Source organism: Dama dama, chromosome 26 (assembly GCF_033118175.1).
Source record: "Dama dama isolate Ldn47 chromosome 26, ASM3311817v1, whole genome shotgun sequence".
NCBI lineage: Eukaryota > Metazoa > Chordata > Mammalia > Artiodactyla > Cervidae > Dama > Dama dama.
In genome coordinates this window covers 21,589,765-21,606,219 of record NC_083706.1, presented here as the reverse complement: position 1 = coordinate 21,606,219, position 16,455 = coordinate 21,589,765, and the positions used below count along the sequence as shown (strand labels likewise).

The window sequence follows — 16,455 nt, the reverse complement described above, 5'->3', positions numbered from 1 at the left end:
GTTTTGTAGATCATTGGATCAATTGAAAAGTTGTCCACAGAAACTGGATGTTTATGTAAGGTGGAGCGGTCTGAAATACCTTCCTACTGTATATTATACTCAGAAAGCAATTCCATATAGATCCAGGATAAAATATTAAGTGCACAGTTTTAAAACTTTTAGAGGAAAAAAGAAGATTGTTTTTATTCAAATAAGTGATTAATATATTTGACTTCATTAAAATTAAGAACTGCTGTTGATCAAGCTATTCTATATATAAGGTCAAAGAACCATCACCCAATGGAAGGTATTTGCAGTACATATAACTAGCAAGGAATTAGTATATACACATAAAATATTACTATAAATTAATAAGAAAAAGATGAAAACCAAATGGAAAAAAAATGGGTCAAAGTTGCACACCAAGCATTTCAGAAAAGAAGTAGGTGTAAATACTTCAAATAAGTATCTCAAAGATGATTTTAGTAATCAAAGGCATAATAGATATCATTTTCTAGCCCTAAATTGGCAAAAATTACAAAAGTCTGATAATGCAAAGTGTTAAGATGTAATTTTAAACAGGGTTATATACACTGCTGTGAGTATGTTAAATTGGTAACAATTTGGCATTATCTTATAAAGTTGAATATTTGCAATCATGTAATAGTTACAGTCAAAATCTGCTGGATGCAATCTATAGGGCCACAGTTTGTCAACCCCTGGAGTAGATCAAGGAATATTTTGAGTATTTGAGGAGTGGCTGAAGCTTTTAATTGATTCTGGTGTAAGATACCCTAAAGTAATTGTCACCAGATGAGATCAAAAAGGTTGATTAGAGCTTCGTTTTGAAAGACCTTATATGTCATACCAAGAACTTCTGCCATTCCTCTTAAATAGAAAACAGTTAAAGGACTCATTTAATCACCTTTACATTTTCAAAAACTCATTCTGGTGGCAATGTAGAGGATAAATCTGAGGAGGCCTACGTGAGAAGCAGAAAGGCTTAGTGAAAAAGCAAGGTGACTGGGTCTTGATCTGAGTTAGGGAGAAGATGCAATCAAGAATTAATGACAGATTTCAGAGGTAACATAGTAGACAGACTCAATTTTGTTTAAGAAGTAAGAGACCACCTAAATCTGTATTTTACTGAATTGATTAAATTGAAATGGGAATTTAATGAAAAATCCATAGGCAAAATTAAATTTGCCCTTCATTAAATACTATGAAGTAAAAAATAATAAAACTAAAAATATTTTTACATGGTTTTTGACCCTTAAGTACATTTCTGAAATGTATTACTTATTTCTTTCGCTTTTACAAAAAGTATTTATATTATTTCTTCAGGATTTTATGTAACATTTTGAACTATGGGTTTAAAAACAAATTTAGAGACTCTAAGACTACAAAGAGATGCCTTAAGCAGTGTGAAATTAATTTAAAATATTTGTAATATTAATCTATACTTCTATATCATAGTTGTTTAAAGCCTCCATAGACTTCTTCACTGTTATTTTCCACATCAGAAATTTTGAGATAATGTCCATATCTTTATTAAACAAAAACAAAACTATATTCTTGTTTTCATTTAAAAAAAAAGGTGTGACATATAGCTATTTTCACTTTTCACCGATATAAAACTCTGATAGACCCTGTTTTTTAATCAATAATCTAAGACTAGACAAGTTTCATAAAATCATATGAAATGATGAAGCAAGTGACTTCAAAGGATCACTGAGTTAAATAATGCATACTTCAAGATGCCCTTAAGGCTTAGCTGTCCACTGTGGCAGACTATTTAATTAATAACATGTACTTTACAAAACTCATCATTATATATTTATACAATAGTCTGCTAAGATTTTTTTAAAACGGTTTTTCAGTAATATCAGTTCCCTTATTCGTAACTTTTAATTTTTATATGATAGCCCCAAAGGGCTAATATCTAAGCTGTCTCCATCCAAAGCAGCAGAATGTATTAATACTTCTACTTTCCACTATACGTGCTTCAGTTTATAAAAAAACACTTTCCCCATCATTATGATTTGTGTGTGTGAATGCTCAGTCACCTCCAACTCTGCGACACAATGGACACCAGGCTTCTCTGGCCATAGAATTTTCCAAGCAAGAATACTCGAGTGGGTTGCCATTTCCTGTTTCAGGAGATCTTCCTAACCCGGAGATTAAACCTGCATCTCTTGTGTCTCCTGCACTGGCAAGTGAATTCTTTACCACTAGCACACCTGGGAAGCCCCATTATGTCACTTACTATTCCTAAAAACTATATGAGAAGTTCATCTTATGCCAATACTCAAAAACCAACCCCCCCCCAAAAAAAACAATGTATATGCCTGGTCATATATATCCTTGTGTTTTTTTTTAAGACAGCTGATTTTCTTTGTATCATTATAATCAACCATAGGCAAGCTTAGTTTTACTCTTTTATTTATTCAACCAATATTTTGTACTATTACACCTTTCCAGGTCCTATGAAATATGGTGGTAAGCAAAATAGCACATGGTCCCTGCTTTCACGGACTTAACCACAGTGGGAAGCCTTGGAGAGCTCTAGCTAGAGGAGTGACGTGACACAGTTGCGGTCTTAGACTTTGTGCTGCACTGTGGTTTTGATGTGGATTAGGCAGAGAATGCAGCCAGGGGGTAAAACACGTGGCTTCCATGTAATCTGGTTAAAGGATGATGTTGACCAGAGTTAAGTAGCAGCAGTGGGGATGGAGAAAGTAGAGACAGGAGATACTTTAAAAAAAAACTAATTGATTTACTTTACTTGGAGGCTAATTACTTTACAGTATTGTAGTGGTTTTTGCCAGACATTGACATGAATCAGCCATGGGTGTACATGTGTCCCCATCCTGAACCCCCATCCCATCCCTCAGGGTCATCCCAGTGCACCGGCCCTGAGCGCCTGGGACAGGAGATACTTAAGTAGTAGTACTTTGCAGTTAATTGTATCAGGGGAAGAAAAGTCAAGTGTTCATGTATGCCAGTTTACCCAGGACAATTCCAGTGTTTGCCTTTTGTTCTGTCATAATTATTGAGTATTCCCCTTCACTTTCAAATGCATTCCAGTTTGGATCATAGATTATATGTTAACCCTAGATATAAGGAGAGAGAGGAACATTCAAGAATGATGCTCAGCTTTCTGTTTGAACACTGTTTAGAAAGTTGTGTCATTTTCTGAAAGGGTAGATACACTAGGGGAGGAACCGAGTTCAGATTGGGATACGGTGTGTTGAAAGTGACTTTCCTACATTGAATGCAGGATAAAAGAATGCAATAAAAATTGGATAAAAGAATCCAATGACTACATGAGTCAGGAGCTCAGATTGGAGTCCTTGGTTAGAGATATGTGAATGTGGTATATAGCTCTCTCTCAAAATATGTTATTGCATATACCCTTCTTGCAATGATATGAGGTGATAAAATGCCTGCTTGATAAGATGAAGCAAGATAAATGACATAAACATTGTGTCTTATCATTAGGCTACTATTGACCTTCCAGTGATGTGTCAGAAGGAGGATCATCTGCTTAGAATGATCCTGAATCATGCAGCCATAATGAAGCTGATGGTTGGGTGTGAGGAGCTGATGATGTGATGGTTAGGGTTTCTGAGTGGGATGGATTGGGATGGTGCAAAATTTCATCATGCTACTCAGTATGTTGCCAATCATTTCTTTCTGGAGTTTTCCATTTAATATTTTTAGCTGACAGTGTGCTACAGGTAACTGAAACAGTAGAAAGTGAAACTGAACTGGAAGGAGGGGGCTACTGTATATTGATCTGAGAGTGATCAGCATGGATAGCAATTGAAGTGATAGAAGTAGATGAAATCACCAAGTCAAAAGTATGGAAACCTGAGTCAGGATGTTCAGGTTGTCACTGAGGAACTCAAAGCAGCATCTATTTTCTAAAGGAAATGAGGGAGGGACTCACAATGGAGATCTGGAAAGAAAAAGCCTGCATCATGGGAAAATTGGGAGATGATCAAGTAGTGGAAGCCCCAGGAAGGAGTGTTTGAAGAAAACAGCGTAGACAGCAATGTCAGATGCTCTCAGGAGGTTGCGTGAAATAAGTACACATAGAACTCAGTAACTAGTCAGTCGTTAGAGACATTGGTGATGGTGGATCGGTGCCACTGCGGGACATCAGCCCGGTTATAAGTAATAAGCAATGATTGGGAAGTAAGTATGAACAATTTTCCAGAATTATAACTGAAGAGGAGAGAAAGCATTAGTGAAATACCTGGAGCATTTGCAGTATGATGGTGTCTCTAAAGACACTATGAGATCACCTAATTTATGGTACTTAGAGGCTTCTATTTCTAAAATCCATCATGAAGATGGATTGTACTTGTATGATTACAGCTATTGTGTAATTTTCTTTTTAATTAAATGTGTGTATTTTTTAGGTAGTTATATGTTTTTTACCTAAGTAAAGTTACTTCAACTATTTTTGCCCCCCAAAATGCATCTCATAAATTTGTTCCATAAACATAAAATACTGCCTTAGTTATTTTCCTGCTGTCCAAAGAATTATGCTGCTCTTGGCTTCAGAACACTGGGGACTCTTGGAATATTCTTTGGCAGATAAAAAAAGGTAAAGATTTATGGCAAAGGAAAGCGTTTCTGAAAAAGGTGCTCCACATTGCCTTTGTGTATGTGCATAAATTATAAACAGGGCTCAGGGGTGCAGTCACTGTAATAGCTTTTTGCTCTCTTTGAAGAAAATAGAAAATGCTCACTTAGGGGCTACTACTTGTGTTTCCATTAATGAATCTTCTAAGCTTGAATGATTTTAAATAGAATATTTATGTACCTTGGTTTAGTAGGGCAGAAACTTGGAGAAATGCATGTGATTAAGGTATATAATGTAATAAATTTATGCAGACATTTAATAAAAAATGCTGTTGGTAATAATAAGTCATAACTAAAGACTTTGAGGAGGATTCACAATCAATAGAAAACAACCACCAAGTCACGTGTTCCTGAAGAATTTGATTAGCCTTCTCCACTCAAGATTTATACTGATTTGAAGCATTGACAAACAGCTCTTTTGCACAGGACTTGTAATCATGACAAACAAGCAGTCTTACCCGACTCAGATGAAGAAGCTTTGTTTTATTTTTTTTTTAACTACTTGGTAAATATTAATTGAAGTCCAGTGTTTTATAAGGACATATATCCTATGACCTTAAAGTAGTAACACTGTTTTACATAATAAATTATAAATATTTCACTACTTTGCAGACTGAATACACCTGCAGAGTTTCACTATCTTTGGCCAGTTTACTTTTAGATTTGACTTTTTATTTCTGGAAATATGTTTAAATTAACTCAGGAGCAAATCAGTGTTATTAAATGAGACTTCTAAAACTTCTCCATCTTCTGTATTTGAAATTGTTTAGCCATCAGCTGCATGTCACTGTTGCTATATAATTACTAATCACAGTTAGTATTAAGGCTGGCTATTCATACTGTGTATATGGTGAGAGCTGTCTACTTTTGGATGATCCTAGTAGTTCTGAAGATTCTTATGAAACATAACATATGCTACTTAAAGCATAATATCCTTGTAAAGTTATCTCATAATAGCATTTGTTTAATTGAATTAAAATGCTGTATTAAAAATAGATTTACCTCATTAAATAAGAAATAATCTTCCAAAGCATTGCAAAAAGATTAATTCTGGGAGTTAGGGCAGAAAATCACAAAGGAATTATTCTTACCCTCTGAAAGGCATGTGTAACATAGAACCTTATTAGAGTAAGCTTTAAATCATGAATCATGATGATTTGTTGCATGCCCTAAAGTTTCTTCTAGAGATTTCTACATCAAACATTCTGTCTCCCTATCTCAAGAAGTAACTGTGTCAAGCCAATCCAATTTGACAAGTGCAAACAATAAATATATTCCTTTTAGTTTTATATCCAACTTTGAAATATACTCCCCCTGCTTTTATTGAATATATATGTATACATACATAAATATGTAAATATATTTAAGCATACATGCACAGTGACATATGTGTGCATTCCTAACGTGGCTGTTGGGAAAGAAGAGATCTCCAATATATTTAATGCATGTTTTGATGAATTGAACCATAACATGTAGTTTGAAATGTGGTAAGCAATTCAGTCTGAGTCAGACTTGCCTGTGGGTCTCCAGGAGGTGAGGGTCAACAGTTTGGCCTCAAACCAAACAACAGGGAGGGAACACAGCCCCACCATCAACAGAAAATTGGATTAAAGATTAACTGAGCATGGCCCCACACATCAGAACAAGACCCAGTTTCCCCCACAGTCAGTTTCCCATCAGAAATCTTCCATAAGCCTCTTATCCTTATCCATCAGAGGACAGAATGAAAACCACAGTCAGAGAAAACTACCAAACTGATCACATGGACCACAGCCTTGTCTCACTCAATGAAACTATGAGCCGTGCCGTGTAGGGCCAACCCAGACTGATAGGTCATGGTGGGCAGTTCTGAGAAAACGCGGTCCACTGGAGAAGGGAATGGCAAACCACTTCAGTGTTCTCACTTCAGTGAGAACCCAATGAACAGTATAAAAAGGCAAAAAGATAGGACACTGAAAGATGAACTCCCCAGGTCAGTAGGTCCCCAATATGCTACTGGAGAAGAGTGGAGAAACAACTCTAGAAAGAATGAAGAGAGAGAAACAAAACCAAACAACACCCAGTTGTGGATATGACTGGTGATAGAAGGAAAGGTGTAAAGAACAATATTGCATAGGAACCTGGAATGTTAGGTCCATGAATCAAGGCAAATTGGAAGTAGTCCAACAGGAGATGGCAAGAGTGAACATCGACATTTTAGGAATCAGTGAACTAAAATGGACTGGAATGGGTGAATTTAACTCAGATGACCATTATATCTACTACTGAGGGCAAGAATCCCTTAGAAGAAATGGAGTAGCCCTCATAGTCAACAAAAGAGTCTGAAATGCAGTACTTGGGTGCAATCTCAAAAATGACAGAATGATCTCTGTTCATCTCCAAGGCAAACCATTCAGTATCACAGTAATGCGAGTATATGCCCCTACTGCTAATGTTGAAGAAGCTGAAGTTGAACGGTTCTGTGATGTCCTACAAGACCTTGTAGAATTAACACCAAAAAAGGTGTCCTTTTCATCATAGGGGACTGGAATGCAAAAGTAGAAAGTCAAGAGATACCTGGAGTAGCAGGCAAGTTTGGCCTTGGAGTACAAAATTAAGCAGAGCAAAGGCTAACAGAATTTTGCTAAGAGAATGCACTGGTCATAGCAAACACCCTCTTCCAACAACACAAGAGATGACTTTACACATGGACATCACCAGATGGTCAATACCGAAATCAGATTGATTATATTCTTTGCAGCTGAAGATGGAGAAGCTCTATAGAGTCAGCAAAAAACAAGACCTGGAGCTGACTGTGACTCAGATCCTGAATTCCTTATTGCAAAATTCAGACTTAAACTGAAGTAGGGAAAACCACTAGACCATTCAGGTATGACCTTAATGAAATCCCTTGACAATTATACAGTGGCAGTGACAGATAGATTCAAGGAATTAGATCTGATAGACAGAGAGCCTGATGAACTATGGATGGAGGTTTGTGACATTGTACAGGAGGCAGGGATCAAGACCATCCCCAAGAAAGAGAAATGCAACAAGGCAAAATGGCTGTCTGAGAAGGCCTTACAAATAGCTGAGAAAAGAAGATAAGTGAAAGGCAAAGGAGAAAAGGAAAGAAATACCCATCTGAATGCAGAGTTCCAAAGAATAGCAAGGAGAGGTAAGAAAGCCTTCCTCAGCGATCAATGCAAAGAAATAGATGAAAACAATAGAATGGGGGAAGACTAGAGATCTCTTCAAGAAAATTAGAAATACCAAGGGAACATCTCATGCAAAGATGGGCACAATAAAAGACAGAAATGGTATGGACCTAACAGGAGCAGAAGATATTAAGAAAAGGTGGCAAGAGTACACAGAACTGTACAGAAAAGATCTTCACAACCCAGATAATCACGATGGTATGATCACTCACCTAGAGCCAGACATCCTGGAATGCGAAGTTAAGTGGCCTTAGGAAGCATCACTGCGAACAAAACTAGTGGAGGTGATAGAATTCCAGCTGAGCTATTTCAAATCCTGAAAGATGATGCTGTGAAAGTGTTGCACTTTGCACATATGCCAGCAAATTTGGAAAACTCAGAAGTGATCACAGGACTGGAAAAGGTCCATTTTCATTCCAATCCCAAAGAAAGGCAATGCCAAACAATGTTCAAACTACTGCACAATTGCACTCATCTCACACACTAGCAAAGTAATGCTCAAAATTCTCCAAGCCAGGCTTCACAGTATGTGAACTGTGAACTTCAAGATGTTCAAGCTGGAGTTAGAAAAGGCAAGGGTACCAGACATCAAATTACCAACATTCATTGGATCATAGAAAAAGCAAGAGTTCCAGAAAAACATCTATTTCTGCTTTATTGACTACACCAAAGCCTTTGACAGTGTGGATCACAACAAACTGTGGAAAATTCTTCAAGAGATCGGAATACCAGACCACCTGACCTGCCCCCTGAGAAATCTGTATGCAGGTCAAGAAGCAACAGTTAGAACCAGACATGGGACAAAGCACTGGTTCCAAATTGGGAAAGGAGTACGCCAAAACTGTATGTTGTCACCCTGCTTATTTAACTTATATGCAGAGAACGTCATCCCAAGTGCTGGGCTTGATGAAGCACAAGCTGGAATCCAGATTGCCAGGAGAAATATCAGTAACTTCAGATATGCAAATGACACCACCCTTATGGCAGACAGCAAAAAGGAACTGAAGAGCCTCTTGTTGAAAGTGAAAGAGGAGAGTGAAAAAGCTGGCTTAAAACTCAACATTCAAAAAGCTAAGATCATGGCATCCAGTCCCATCACTTCATGGATAATAGATGGGAAAAAAAAAATGGAAACAGTGACAGACTTTATTTTCTTAGGCTCCAAAATCACTGCAGATGGTGACTGCAGCCATGAAATTAAAAGGCGCTTGCTCCTTGGGAAAAAAGCTATCTCCAATCTAGATGGCATATTAAAAAGCAGAGACATTACTTTGCCAACAAAGGTCCACTACTCAAAGCTATGTTTTTTCTAATAGTCATGTACAGATGTGAGAATTGGACTATAAAGAAAGCTGAGCGCCAAAGAATTGATGCTTTTAAACTGTGATGTTGGAGAAGACTCTTGAGAGTCCCTTGGACTGCAAGGAGATCAAACCAATCAATCCTGGACAAAATCAGTCCTGAATATTCATTGGAAGGACTGATGCTGAAGCTGAAACTCCATACTTTGGCCACCTGATGCAAAGTATTGACTTACTGGAAAGCGTCTGATGCTGTGAAAGACTGAAGGCAGGAGAAGGGGACAACAGAGGATGAGATGGTTGGATGACATCACTGAATTGATGGGCATGAGTTTGAACAAGCTCTGGGAGCTGGTGATGGACAGGGAAGCATGGCATGCTGCAGTCCATGGGGATCTCAGAGTCAGAAGCGACTGAGTGAATGAACTGAACTGAACCTCTATTTGAAATTGGAAATTCCCTGAAGCCTGGATATATGGCAAGTGTCATCAGAAAGGATAACTCCCTTGCTTAATGAAGAAACAAACTGAAGGCTTGCTTTTCTTTCTTGAGAATTATAGTTATCTTATACTGGTCTGTGGGGAATTTTATCCTATCCTATGGAAATAATATGTTAAGACGGTTATAGTGAATTACTTTGGAGAATGAACTGTGTTCTCTGTAACGCTTTTCTTCAAACCATGTTTCCTACTGATATACCTTTAAATTGCCATTTTATGAAATGATACTGATACTGGATTTATTAGTTCTTTTTCATTTCCTCCTTGGATAAATTAAAAGTTAACAACCTGTGTCAGTCCCCTTTGGGAGGAGACTGTGCCTAGTTGAAACACTGGAGCAGATAGTTAAATGTGCGGGTCTGGGAGTGGAAGAAGAGGTTGGAAGTAGGAACCAAGAGAGAAAAGCTAAAGAAGAAAGGATTGAATATAGAAAAATGGATACTTTGTAAAAGGGAATTTAATTATCCACTAGAAAGGTCTGAGGATAGATTTAGGGATCCCCTTGTTTGTTCATTCAGCCAGCATCTCTTGACACTGGGATGGCTGCTTTAAAGCAGTTTCCTAAATGTGCGTAATTCTAAGAATCACCTGTTCTCTTGTCACATCGATTCTTAGCAAGAAGGGGCCATGAGCCTGGAAACATGCTACTTTAGAAGATGTGTTAGATTTTGTCTCTGTTCTTGAGCAATTTACAATTTATTCCATATCTCTAAGCCTCAGTTTTTTTTTTTTTTTAATCTGTAAAATGTAGATAATAATGTTTTCCTTGCCAGTTTTCAAGGCAAATAAAAGAAAAATGTCTTCAGAGGCTTACTGGAGTTTGTAGATTTGTTTAAGATTTGTAATATTAATTGTTTTTGTTTGTGAGGAATGGTGGTTGCTTTGAGAAAGAAAGAAAGTGAGGAGATAGAATTAAAAAAAAAACTTTCATCTTCTCAATGTTCTGTTTTTCAAGTTTATATTCTGGATTTTATTGGTTAAGAGGATGTGAAATATTCCTTGACAAATTTGTTTTCCATTGGTTATTCTTGTCTTCCTCCAAATCAGCGATTTATTTCAAATCTTTTAAATCATATCATAAACTCACACCTCCAGCATTTACACTATAACCCTCTGTATCCCAGATAAATGCCATTGACACTACCTTAAAGGGTCATGCATGGCACCTTGCATTTGAGCAGAGAAGTACTTGTTGAATGAAGTGATAAAAAAATGAGTCTTTAAATCCAATCTCATCTCTTTCCACCACACTCTTGGCTAAAAATCCTGTGTCCTTACTCTTAAGGACACTTGAAGGAAAATAGTTCACTATTCCCTTTATTTTTTTATGTTAACAACATCTCTCTTCAAAAAATACTTCCCTTAACCTTAAATCTCTCATGTCGGAGTTTAGCATGCTACTATATTTATATTTTCGAGTTACTTTTATTCAAATAAAATAAATTGTCTTTCTGTAGTAATATTTAGCTGGGAATAATTTTCCTTTCTATGATAATTAGCTACTTTCAGTAATTTATTTTTTTGATTCATTTAGCAGCAGCAACAGAAGAACCAGAAGTGATTCCAGACCCAGCCAAGCAGACTGACAGAGTGGTGAAAATCGCAGGCATTAGTGCTGGGATTCTGGTGTTCATCCTCCTCCTCCTCGTAGTCATATTAATTGTGAAAAAGAGGTAAGACCTGATTTTGTTCTGTCCCACTCACTCACTGTTTGTGTCACGGTTACCAGTTTTCAGACACTTCTTTGTTTCCCTGAGCTCTTTTTAAATGAGAATAAACAACAAGAATTGAATTTTAACAATATTGCCAGCTTCTAAGTATATTTCCCCTGCTTGGAAAATAAATTCTAATTGGTTATTTGCAGTTTAATTTTGGATATAAAATATGCTTTTGTCAATTTAACCTTGAAATCAATGTATGAATTTAAATTCCTCAAATGCTTGCAATATTCATATATCTTATGTTTTGAAGTTTTTTTTTATTACACATGGCAAAATAAGAGTTTATTATGATATTTGGTGTATGAATTATTTTGTACTTTTACTGTTTTTCTAAATGTTGACTACAAATAAGATTTGAGAAATATGAACATTATTTTATGAAGTTGTACATTAATATTCACTGACTAAATACTTTAGCACTTTAATATGAAGAACCAAATTTTTAAATTGAGCATCAGTGTTTTATACTATAGCAACCAACATCGCCATCTTCTGGAATTACATGAAGATATTAAGACCTGCAGGAATTTAAATTGAATTATATTTGGCAGATTAAGGTATACTTCTACTAGAAAGCATTTCAAAGAATATAGTTTTTATAATTTGAACTTTTTCTTATTCTATAAAATGTCATTATCTGTAAGGCATTGTTTTAGAAATTAATGGAACTCTCCAATCCTTCCAATCGTATGTTTTAAACAATATTACAATCTGGAAGGATTACTAAAAAATCTTTGCTGAGTATAGTTCTAAAATATTGGTGTATAGACGTATTTCTCATTCATTAATTATATTGAATATAATAAAAGATGTTGCTTACTTCATACTAAATCATATAATATACTATTATGATTGTTATTTTGTACTCAAAATAAATCATTAATAATATAGATGACTCATACTACATGTTTAATGATTCCATAAGAGTTTATTTTAATGTATTGCCTCTTTACAATTACCCCCTGGAGATATATATGTTGGAGAAGACACATCTGCATTAGAAACATTAGGTATGCATTATAGTGTTTTGTGTTAAATTAGCTACATACGTGCTTTCCCCAATAGCGCTTTCTCTTTTTGCTGTTGTCTACCTCTGTGGTTGGAAATTATATCATATTTGAGACAGGAAGGTTTAAACACTTTACTAATAAATTTGCCAATCAAGATCAATAAAATCATTGAATACAACTTTCAGATCTTATGTTTCTACTTAGTTTAAATTTATATTCAAGAGTTAAACTAAACTCTAGAGAGTTAACTTTGCTTTAGAGTTAAAAGTATTTCAGCTACTTCAGGCTGGATATGAAAACATGAAAATGGCCTCTGGTTATGTCTTAGTTAAAATTGGGTTAATACTGGTTTTATTGGTTAATTATTTGAAAGCACTCATTTGTTGTTGTAGCTTTCTAATCTGTGGCTGTCTGCTTCAAAAATAACCAAAAATGAAACATAAATTTTTTAAAGTACATCAAAACAATCTCTAAGCATGATTTTTCTGTGTGGTTAAAATGCTCTGACAACTCTCTACAACTGCCTAATGCATCAAATTCTTTTCCTGGTTCATATTTTAAGTGGTTGGATAGATGAGCCTCTCTATTAAAATGTTTAATGTTTGAGTTTTCATAATTATGCTTTAATTGATTGTCTTCTACTAGAAAGTATGCTAGGGATTTTGTTTTTTTTCTTTTTTTCTTCTCTTTTCCTCATCACTACCTCTAGGACTAGAGAAGCTGCAATTTTATAGGTACATAAAGTTACATGCTTAGGTATATTATCTTCTATATAATATAACCAAGAATCCCTTACTTATCTAAGAAACTTCATAATAACTTTTAGTTATACATAGTATATCACACATATATTGCATGTGATCTAATCATAAATATGTTTATTATACATACACAAAGATATAGGTATTATAACAATGTTAGGATCAAAGTTATCAATTTTAGTATATCATGTAGTCTCCCTATATGATATGCTAATATACAAATTTATAATAAAAATAGTAGAAAAGCAAATTATTTTAGCCTTGCATTATCTTTACTTTTATGGGAAATTAAGTTTCTCAAGACTTTATCTCTCACTAGGAGTAATATATGTAGGTATATTTCTCATGTTGAAAAAAATTCTGTGTATTTTTGGTTGTTGTATAAAGAAATGGTTTGGAATTTAGTAAAATTCTGCAGTGAAGGGTATATATAAAGTAAGTTTTTAGGCTAAGAAAAGGGATATTGCATCTTTCAAAACGCAAAGTCATTTTAATTTAATCACTGTTGAATTATTTCCAAATGTATGCCATTTTTTCATTGGTTATATATTATTTTAAATTTGCAGCATGAATACATTAATAATTCCAAACATAAATTTGAAATTATGTTTCAGTACAGTAAATGTATATGATATCATGGTCACATACATCTGCTGTAGAAACACCTTTGTGCATATGTAGTATATGGTGCATATGTATATTCACATAATATACGTATGTACCTGTATATTAATAAGATATAATGACTTATTTATAGAAATTAAAGTGTCATTCTGCATATATTCTGTATTAACCTAATAGATCTTTACATTTTGTATTTAAAGAAAAATAGTCAATTTAGTGTAGAAGTTCTATACACAGCTATTCCATCTGTCATGACATTTAGATGGTAATGGATGATATTATGCTTAACTGCATGTTAAAAATACACAATCCATTTAATTTTTCAATTTTTTTTGGCTATAGAAAAGTCAGCATGTTATTTTTCCAAATTATGTATTTTAAATTTTATTTTCTATTGCGTATGTCTGTTTAATTGCATGGCGAAAGATATCTAACCAATGCATGAGCAAATTGAAATCCAAACAAAAAAAAAAAACATGAATTTTATTTTATTTTATTTTACTTTTTAACGCACATTTTTCTGCTTTATTGAATGTGACAGAGTCACGCTTTTCATTCACCATTGCTTCTCTTTTTCCACTGTCTGTGATTTGCTTGCCAGGAGGAGCTACTATTCTTACTCCTACTACCTGTAAGTAGAAAATGGGTGATATACAACTTTACATGTGTTAAAGATGCAGTATCCCTTTTCAAAAAAAACAGCAAACCAAAAAACAGAATGTTTGCAATTTTGATGACTGCAAAAAAATATATTTTTCTGGACTCTAAAGCTATAAAGTTTACCTATTAACCTATTTTATTAATCTTTTTAAAAAGGGATATTGTATTTCTGTATGTTCAGCTACTTTTAACTTTTATTTACGATTTTCCATAAGTAGGCATAGTCTATAGCCCAAAGCATCATTTACATACTTAAGTCAAACCTGTACATTATCAATATGATATCTCACTCATCTGGTAGAGATAGTGGTTGCAATTCACTAATACCTATTTTTACATGTGTGTGCTTTAGTTGCTCAGTCGTGTCTGACTCTTTGCAACCCCATGGACTGTAGCATGTCAGGCTCCTCTGTCCATGGCATTCTCCAGGCAAGAATACTGGAGTGGGTTGCCCTGCCCTCCTCCAGGGGATCTTCCCAACCCAGGGCTCGAACCCAGGTCTCCCCCATTGCAAGCGGATTCTTTACTGCCTGAGCCACACTGTTATATCCAACAAAATGACCCAACTGATGTATTCATAGAACATTCAAAATGCCTTCACAGAATGCAAATCAGGTCAGGCCTGACTGTGATAACTTCTCTCCACATTTCCAGGAATCTGGGATGGGTTGTGACTTCAGAACACCTTTGGTTTAGCTATGTAGGCAATCAGTATGCTCTGGTGAAAACGAATGGATAAGAATTATAATGTGACAGTGATAAAGAAAGAAAAAAATCTTTTTAGAGAAGAAGTTTTGAGTTTGTTTATTATGACTTAAATAGGACAGTGATTTTGTAAAACCAAGACCAAAAAAGCAAGCCTGTCAACCTAAACAAAACATAATAGGTATTACATATCTTTTTTTGTGCTCCAAAGTTTTAGCTCTTCTATGCTTAGGTATGAAATGCTACTCTTGATGAGGAAGGAGAGCGTTGTCCAGTTTGTTCCACTAATCATTCTCAGCTTATTACCTTAAATTCCAGCATATACATTCAATCCAAAGGAATGATACAACAGAGTATTCTTGGTCATTGCTTGATCAATATTTGATCCACCAAATTTTGAGAGTCAAGGATTTTGATTATTTGGTGCACATATCCCACAGTATTTACTTCACTAAGTAAATTTAAGTTAGCATTACAGAAGGATTTGGTGAGAGTCTCAATGACTGTAACAGAATTCTGCCAACAGTTTAAATATTACAAACATTTGGCTTTTTAAAATCTGATAAAATAAGCAGGTGTAAAGTAACAGTGTGCCTAGCTTATTGTGATGGATCATAATATCCTTGTTAAATCATGTTTGATGAAGCCAAAGGTAATTAAATGTACCGTTTCATGCAATGATGAAGCACTTTTCCTCTTTATAGCCCACCCATATATCCACCTGCAGAAGTTTATGCTGTTGGCTGCTTTGATAATGAAAGTCATTTGCACATCTGTCAACTCAAGTAGTTGCAAAATGATCTGCTTAACTGTCCTGAAGCGTACGTTATATATGCTGGTTTCTCAGATGGAGACAAAATATCAAACATGCAGGAATCAATAAATATTTAATTATGAGAACATCAGTAATGTTACCATTAGCCATCCATTTATCTATAATATTAGGATTGGATTGCCTTTTTATAGATGTGTGGCATTTCTGTATTCGAGACTATGTATTAGGCTTTGATACTGTTACTGAAGTACTTAGGGTTCCTGGCATTATCAATCATAATTAGAAAAAAAGTTTAACAGACATATTTTTAAAAGCTGCTTAAACAGATCTAGTGAAGCAAATCTGAATTAGACAGTTTTTAAAAGAAATGTAGAAATAAATTATAGTAAAATTTAAAAGTAAACCAGATGTAATTTTTGAACTAAAAATTCATTGGCATCGTCATAGTAACTGTCAGTTCTTGATCAAAGCACTTAACTCTGGTGATGATATTTATTTCTTTTGTAATAACCTGAATTAAAGCCTACCTCACAGGGTTGTTGTGAGGATCAAGGTATAAGAAAAAGCTG

At 35.0% G+C, this 16,455-nt stretch overlaps 1 protein-coding gene across 4 annotated transcripts in view; it reads left to right on the top strand.

Annotated features, from left to right (window-relative positions):
* PTPRK (protein tyrosine phosphatase receptor type K) overlaps positions 1-16,455 on the top strand; it is a 611,833-nt gene that overhangs the window by 556,111 nt on the left and 39,267 nt on the right. For 3 of the 4 annotated variants that reach the window (XM_061130448.1, XM_061130452.1, XM_061130451.1), the window contains exon 14: positions 11,165-11,303. In XM_061130448.1, coding sequence (XP_060986431.1) covers positions 11,165-11,303 — 139 coding nt within the window. The remainder of the gene's footprint in view (positions 1-11,164; positions 11,304-16,455) is intronic. The other variant, XM_061130449.1, reaches the window with a different exon arrangement.